Source organism: Egretta garzetta, unplaced genomic scaffold, assembly GCF_000687185.1.
Source record: "Egretta garzetta isolate BGI_Z169 unplaced genomic scaffold, ASM68718v1 scaffold64, whole genome shotgun sequence".
Classification (NCBI taxonomy): Eukaryota; Metazoa; Chordata; class Aves; order Pelecaniformes; family Ardeidae; genus Egretta; species Egretta garzetta.
The window spans coordinates 4,387,447-4,396,207 of record NW_009259596.1 but is presented as its reverse complement, the minus strand read 5'-3'; the positions used below and the strand labels follow the sequence as shown (position 1 = coordinate 4,396,207).

General features: G+C 41.0%; 1 protein-coding gene across 1 annotated transcript in view; it reads right to left on the bottom strand.

Moving 5' to 3' along the window:
- PLXNB2 (plexin B2) overlaps positions 1–8,761 on the bottom strand; it is a 117,983-nt gene that overhangs the window by 41,315 nt on the left and 67,907 nt on the right. Inside the window, exons 14-15 of the mRNA XM_009638163.2 lie at positions 6,971–7,119; positions 3,912–4,020 (exon numbers count right to left, since the gene is read on the bottom strand). Of these exons, the coding sequence (XP_009636458.2) occupies positions 3,912–4,020; positions 6,971–7,119 (258 nt within the window). The remainder of the gene's footprint in view (positions 1–3,911; positions 4,021–6,970; positions 7,120–8,761) is intronic.

Sequence of the window (8,761 nt, the reverse complement as noted above, 5' to 3'; positions counted from 1 at the left end):
CGCAAAAACCCACTCAACCCCCCCAACTACAGTGTAAAATGCCTGTGTTGTGGTAAAGGCTCCGGGAGAAAAATCATGGAATGAGCTAAAACCCTCCACAAAAGCCTTGTGCTGCTAATGGCAATGCACTGGTGAGAGCTCCCAGGGCAATTGCTTCAAATATCAAGAAGGAAAGCAGAGGATGGATGGAGGTAAGAGGAAGCTGCCAAGCTGGGAGTAGATTAAGGTGGAAGAGTGCATCTTGTTAAATGCAACCATGCTGTTCAGGTTCACATTCAAACTTCCAGTATGGTAAATAGTCATGTTCATGTTTGTTTTCAGATCAGAAATTTCAGAATTTATGTCCCCTTCTTTCTCTTTTTGGTTGTTCATCTTGTTTAGGCAAGTGGACTTCCTGATTTCCTAAAAGTCATTATTTCCAAGCCAGTCCCTAAACTACCTTCAGCACCTCAGTAATATATTACACTTTTGCAGAGTATTCTAATTTCGCCATCTTACATTTATTTGAATTTCTGAAACCATATAGTCTTTTTAACCTGCACAACCTAAAACTCACAGAACTGCTCTTGCAAACAGATGCTGGAGATCCCAGAACCAGCTGCAAGCTCTCGTTCTGGTGGCTCAAGTCTGAAGACGGGGTATTCTGAGAAAGGAATCATGCTGGTATGGGATCAGCAAATCAGGGCCATATGCCTAGGAAAAGCTTAACTCCTTCCTTTGATACTGCTTCTCCCTGTCACAGTAACAAGGAAATCAGATAAAGTTAACAACAAATGAAAAAGCAGGACTGGCCTTTAGCTGCGTCACTGCTCCACCTGCTCAGAGACCAGCCAAGCTGTCAGTGCTCCAGATGTACCGCAGAGCTGGATATTAAAATTTAGCATCACTTCATTTCTATTTCACTAAACAGGAGAATGGTTATTACCTGATCCTGCTTACAGTGAAACAACAGAAACGTCAGAAGAGGAGAACCGGGTTACCAGAATTTAATTTCACTGGAATGGCTGGACTTGAACAGCACTCAGGTTGGATAGAGAAATTGTGATGGGTAGGGAGAAACAGAGCTTACTTTCCCTGTTAGGCAGCAAATATAAATGAGGTGTTTACTGCACAGCACAGACTCTGGCGGACCAGGGCATTTTAGTTCAGAAATCATTTTAAATTGAAACCATGGCTTCCCTTTTAACTGGATTTTTGACCCATTTAATGGAGGGCTCACGCGTTCCTTAGCTCAGAAATGTGCTGTGCTGGCAGAAGGGGCAGAAGCACGACTCTGAGCCCCAAGCTGCGCTGACTATTGATCGATTCAGCTTTAAAAACACATCTCATTGTTCAGACTGGGTATCCACAGGAGCCAAATGCAGTAGCACTTACAGAATCACAAAATGGTTTGGGTTGGAAGGAACCTTCCAAGACCATCTAGTCCAACCCTCCACCATGGGCAGGTTGCTCAAAGCCCCGTCCAACCTGACTTTGAACACTTCCAGGGGTGAGGAAGCCACAACTTCTCTGGGTAACCTGTTCCAGTGTCTCACCACCCTCATCATAAAAAAAATTCTTCCTTATATCCAGGATAATCTACTTGATAACCGACGATGTGCTTTTGGTGGCAGGGACTAGTCATGTGTATGAGGCTGAGGCTGTGGGGAGTACGGTGACACCTCCGGTGTACATCGACACAGCGGGCTGAGCAGCTGCCTCGTCTCCTCGGGCACTGCTTGTGCGCTTTTGCCCTGTGCTGCCATATACCACATTTAGAGCAGTCACTGCTAAAGCTGAAGGTACCGTGCTTTGGGTGATCAGAGCACGCAGTAGAAACAGTGGTAATTACCAGCAGGAGGGTAGCGCGCCAATGTGCCAAAGAAAAGGGAAAATGCGTAACACAAAATTTATTTTAGGAAGGCTCTTGGAAAGAAGAGTATTTTCTTTCCTTTGTGTATACTGAATAGAAGAGGTTTTAAACAAAGCACAGATTTTGCATGTCTGCTGAAAGAAGTCACCAAATAACTGCCTGAAAACAGCAGTGAAACAAGATTGTAGCTTTTAAGACAACATCAACTGACGCGATTGACTGCTCTGATCGTCTGTTCTCATGCCAAAAGCGTTGTGTCACACTTGTAGAGGTGCAACGCCCCTGTACTGACTTCAACCCTACTGCAGTCCACAGCTGGTTTCATTTTCTCGTGGAACAAAGAGAAATGAAACTAGAAACCAACTTCACCAGTTTTAAGGCATGAACTGTATTACCTGACGCTGATTTGCATTTTGTAAATAGAGTCCCCATGGAAAGATTTTTGCAGTAAATTAAAATGCTCTTTATCGGCAGTTAGCTTAGGTATCTGATATTTCAGTAACCTCAATGCAGGCAGAAATCGGCCCAGAGGAAGTCCTTGGACTTGCAGGAAAAACTCCCACCTGGATGACACCTGGGCAGAGCGGCTTCTCCTACCGCCTCACAGGCGATCAAGAGTCTCTCCCTCAAGTAGCCAAAAGCGGTGGCTGCCTATCGCACCTCCCAGATGGGCTGAGCAGGGAATCACACCGGAACAAGTTCACAGACAGACTTCAAAGCCTACGTGGGGGCTTCAGATTACATTTCAACACACTCCGTAACTTCTTCATGTGGTTTTCATGCAAACCATGGGAGAATCTTTACACACAGGAGAAGCATAGGAGAACTGGTGTAAAACATACCCCACACAATGGGTTCGTGTCAAAATCTCATCTCATATAGGTTTTACTGTCATAGCCTCTGTCCTAGAGACCACAAACACATAAACACAGATTATATTCTTCTTCTCTGGTTAAGATGAACGAGCTCAACAAAGAAAGACTTAATTATAACCTACATTTCCACAACGGAACAGAGAACATTTTCAAGAAAAAAGGCTGGTTTTGCAGAGATATCACCAGGAAGAGGAGGTATTTGCTTGGAAATTATGGAAAAACCACTTCTAGCCTGTTTTGCAAAAACAAGAATATCCTCTTCTCAATTGAATATCATTCTTGACTTATTCCACCTCTCACTGCTGACTCCTTTCCTTTCCTTCTCACAAGATATTAAGAATTAATGAGACAGGAGTTTTAATAAGGGAGAAGATAAAAGCCTAATCCACGCTTTATGTTTTACAGATTTAGAGTATGTAGGTGTAATTTTAAGTATCAATACGAGGACAGAGATTATTTAAACGTCTCAACTATCACAGGCTCTTATAAATTTTGAAGACCTCATAGATACAGATAAAGCTACTTGCTGCTAAAACCACAGGCTATGCCAGCTATAACCTAGGGCTGCATTTAGGGTAAAGCAATTAAGGCTCAAATGAAATTCTCCTTCATAGTGACAAAGAAAACAAAGCGTATGTGTAATATGAACACACATCACGCTATCTATGGCTCTGCATGCCATGTTTTTGAATGAAATAAATTATTAAAAAAATAATGTACCTTCATTACTCATTCTTCAGCTGCTCTGCATCTATTCTTGTAATTAGGAACATTGGCTAGACTAAACACAGTGATTAAAATAGTGCACCAACTGTGCGACAGAAGAATACCTAACGTTTTGCAGTGCTGATTTTTTTATATTCAATAGTGACACTTAAGAGATATTGTGTCACTGCTGAATAAGTTTATTAATTTCTTTTCTACCACGTCTTTTTAACTTGAATTGCAAACAACATCATCCTATTTTGAGACTCTGGATGTATTGATCAGAATACATTTTTGGTATACCCTTTGTATAAAGAAATGCTTAGATTAAGTGCTGTCTAACAGGCTTGAATGACAGTGCTATTGATGAAACAAAGTTTGTAAGGCAAACACAAGCAGCTCTGTGCCTAACAGGTAAACTTCTACCTTAAGTCATGCTTAAGGTATAAAACAGGTCTCTGAAAAAAAAATGCACTTACCTGGTATGTAAACTGCACTTCAGGTGGTGATTTACCCAATTTTCCATTGATGTTAACTTCAATTTGACCTTGTTGTAGTTCATTCATTGGTCCAACTTGACATACAATCCTGGCAAGAAAGAATGTAAGTTTATCTGTTAGAAGCAACAGCTGTAATACCAATGCAACGTATGTGAGCTACCACACACGCTGTCAGCAAAAGCACTAAATTCACTTTATTCTGCAGAAGGTACTTGAATGCTGCCTCAGATTCCCAGCAAAAACACCCAAGAACAGTTTAATCTCCTATCTAAAGGTAGGTAAAGCTGAGCACTGTACACAGCAACTACCTAGCAGTCAGTTGTGCCTACTACAGAAGACTCAAATTCAGCCCAGAAGTCAGAGATGAACCTCTTCAACCCTACGCAAGCTTTTCACTGGACCTGGTGATGTTAAAAACCCAAAGGATTCCCTCCCCACCCCCCCCCCCCGCCGATATAAGAATCAGACCATCAGCTATCTTATAACTTTTTTTAAAAACTGTGTGTTTTAGCTGCTGATACTTTTGTTGTGCATCCTGATATCTTTCAGCTTTGAACTACTGCATTTTCACACCTACGATCAAAATCCCTTTAGAATTACTGTTCTCTGAAAAGAAATCCTCAGATAGCCCACGCAAAAGCAGAGGTCAAGGAACACTGGCCGAGAAAATAATCCTCAGATAGCCCACGCAAAAGCAGAGGTCAGGAACACTGGCTGAGAAAACGCTGCCTTAACTAACGCTGCTGCTGAGTGATAGCACGGATGTTTAAATTTTTATTTCAGACAGGTGATCCACCGAATATAAGCATGAAAATGCAATAAGGATTCGACACACTTGAAAACTGGGACAAATGCTTCAGGGAGATCTGATAGGAGGGTTAGATAAGAAGGTATACGATGTTCATTATTGCTGTTCTTCCTTCAGCAGTGCATGACTGGTTATAAAAAAAAAATTCAAATAGAAAAAAAAACCCCAAAACCAACAACCCCAAATTGCTGGGTATAATGTACTTAAATTGGGACTTATAATAAAAGGATTGTCAAGTCCCTGTGCAGATCACTCCAGACTTTTCTGCCTGGGTACTGGCAAATGGACAAAATTCTCTAAATTCTTGCATGTCCTGGCATGTGTACGGCTGCCTGAGTCTGTTCCTCATCATCTCTCTACTGTATTCTTGGAAGTTGTATCTTCTTGTCAGGCAGAAACAGGAAACGGTGCCTTTGGAGGAATTTCTACCATATGTCAAGCTAGGGAAAGCAGTCAGGGGCCGAGGCCGGGGCGTGTGTGGGGGAAACGCCGTAGTGTGGTTAGCAGGGATTTTAATTGAGAAAAGTTCCCTCCCCTCCCCAGCCTTGGCTTTGCCTCCCTTCCCCCACGTTACTAATGGAAAACTACAAAGAATGAGAACACGACTTCTCGAAGGCCAACAATTCAGTCACCGCAGAGCCAGAAAGCAGCCTGAAGTGCCTTAAATTTCGCCACTCTCCTGCCCATGAAAACAACTGTCTCCTAAAAATGACTAGTTTTTTATTGCAGAAGAATATGCGAGCAAGACAAGGCACTTTTTTTTTTTATTAAATTAAATAATAGAAGGTAATAATAAAACAAAAGAATGGAGGAAGATAAAGACAGAAAATTATAGATACCTATTTGGAGATTTTGAATAACTTCTTTTTCAAGGCTTCCCTAATGGAGAACATCCTTCAAAACCCCCTAATTTGTTGATAAATGACATTATGCAAGTTGCATTTGTTCTCACCCATTACCACACTGGCAGAGCTCAGGAAACCAGTAATGTTGCTATGATACAAGGAACCAGTCATCTCAGTTCTGGCTCCTTTCCACGTATTTAAAAATATCAAAAAGCTTTAGAAAAAGCCAAGAGGCTGGGGAAATTCTTGTAAGGCTATGCTGCAATTCAGTGCAATCTCAGCTTTTGCAAACACTGAAAATAGGGAATGGGAAAAGATGACTGTAAAAGAGTTGGGAATTTTGTGGATGGTGATGCACATGTAAATGCATGAGTGATGGCAACGGATTTCGGAAGCAGTAAGAGATATACAGGTATATACATAAACATTCTTAAGTCCTAGGGGCCTGGGAAGCTTCTAAATGCCTGATCCACAAACTGACTAAAGCTAAACATTTTTCAAAAGCTAAAAAAATCACTTAGGTATCTTCAAGATCCCTTTCAAAACACACCACAGAAATAGCAAAAAGTTACTGTGTTGCACTTTAAATTAACTGAAGGGAAAGACACCAAGGTTGCTTAAAATATGTCATTACTCTTAATATTACTACTGAAGCTTCATACTATGCTTTTTATCAGCTAATATCAAAAGGGTATTTCCCTCTTGAAAGTAGATGCTTGATATAATCTGTAGTAAACACCTAGACACCTAAAAGAATTTAGGCACTTGTTTTAATTTTTGGCACTGCTTAAGAGTGTGACAAGTAATCTGCAAAACATCTACCAACCTGCTTAGGCAATTCAACATCCATGGACGACTTGGCTCTGCGATGAAACTTAATCATCTAAAGCTAAACCAAAAATCCGGGCTCCCTCCCTGCCCCCAGGAAAGAAACTTTGTGGCTGGACTAAACCAAAAAGATTTAAGCTTCCTCTTGCTTTGCCTACTTCCCCATAAATCTTGTATGGTTGGCTGCACTGTGGTTCAGATTTAACAAAGATTTTAATGACTAGATACACACCTATGATGCCTTTAATTTAAAAACAAACAAATAATCTTGAGATACGTGAGCAATAATAATTTATGAAAGCTTTTCAAACAAATAAGGAAAAAACCATCAGTCAGAAGCAGGATGGTAGCACGCTATTGTAAATTTGTTGCTGTATTAGAATCTATAACAATTTTAAATAAAGACTCAGACATGCTACTACGAAATAGAGCAGCTATATTGCACTAGTTCTTTCTTCTGTTGATAATTTTTTATAACCACAGGACGATAATCTCCTGAAAATGCACAGAAGTTCCTTTTTTCTGCTAAAATCTTGTGAAAAATATGCAGCAATTACCTTGTGGAAACAGAATAGAATTCCTCTCTGAAAAGACATTCCTTGTCTGCCACCGTTATATTTTTTACATCTTCTGCTTTTATTCCCAAATTAGATCCCATTATGGTCAAAAGAATTCCACCACTTCGTGGTCCAGTTTTTGGCTCGATCTGTGTTTGCATGAGGGAAAGTAAAAAAAAAAGCAAAATTAAACACTGCAGTGTCCATGATGCTCTTCCATATTATTTAAAGCTGCTTTGACTTACCCATACTTGAAATGCAAAAGATGTTTCTTGTAGGACGCCCCAAAAAACCATGCTATGCAACTTTTTAATGTTAATTAATCATTTGCTAGCTCAGAACCAGTATTCATCAGCCACAGATTTTACGTCTCCTCTGGCAGACTGTTATGTACAAAACTCTTGCCTGGTGTTTACTCTGTTCGACATTTGCTTCCTCCACTAAAGCACTGAGATTTTGCAAAGCAAATGGATCGGGCTCCTCTCACAATTGCTCCACGGAACTTTTCCAGCTTTTTTTTTGCCATGATTTTCTCCCTTTAGGTTCACAACAGTGCACCCTCCTAACACACAGCGCTGCCCCACACAGTGTCTTCAAAAGTTCCTCTAGTCCCCTGATCTTCCTTACTACATCAGATGGTAGGATGCTGCAGTACATGGGCTCATGCTAATTAATTGATTTGCAATTAAAATGAGGACTGAGAAAATCCTTCAGTTGCAGTGGACTTTACAGGTTGAAATATGGCCCAAACAGGCACTTGAATTCTGAATATTTGTAGGGAGACTAACCTGCTTTCCTACGCAATACTTGGAGCACCTCTCTGCAAGACCTTTTCAGGTCTTCAGCTTTGGAGGGCTGCAAGTTTACCATCGAGAAGAGGGAGGTTGGACAGTCCCAAATGCAGTAACTGGAAGCCAAGCAAATACAGCTTCTGAAAGTCTGGACTTCAATGGCTGCGCCATCAAAATCAGAGTTTCTTAGATCTAAGCAGAGACAAGGCTGCTGCTGCCAGCTGCCCAGCCCAGCTCCAGAATCACTTGCTCTGTTTTCCCACTGGTTCAATCTCCTAAAACTTCTGCCTGCTGGCCATCCCTTTGCACTCAACTCATAAATAAATTAGCTGAAAAATTACTCAACAGTTTGTGTAGTTGTTTCCAAATATTTTGTTCAAAACTGAAGCTACCGATAGCTTTGAAAAACCTAATATTTTAGTATTTAGTATTTAATTCACAAATCAGGTACAAACAGTATCCCAGGTGAAAACACTTTCATTTTTCTTAATTCTCCTTTTCCTTCCCACTCAGATCATCTTTATCTGGGCACAGCTATCATACAAGTATTCTTCACACTTTCTGTTGAGATTTCAGGGTATTTGCCTTCCTTGGTACACTTCAACTGTTTTCCTCCCATTTCCTCTTGGCCATCCATCATGGCCAACCTCATCTAGTGTGCTGCCGGTCTGCCTGTCAGCATTGCTACCAGTTTGAGCCACAGGTTTCAGAATTAAACAGTTCCTACTGAGTGACCCATCCCTGCTACGACTCTCAACCTCTGCCATACAGTTACCGCCTTTGGTGATAGCTTTGGATATGCTCTCATCAAACGGTGTGTCTGAGTTTCAAAGTACTGATACCACTATTGCAGCAATTTGGATTTGCCCAATGGAAGTATGTATCACTCTTTTCTTGACAATTACGCCCAGAAAAACATCATTTGGCTTGTTGCTAAAATGGACAAAGTTTTATCACTTCTTGCTTTGACTACTGGTCCACCACGGTGGACAACGCTCTT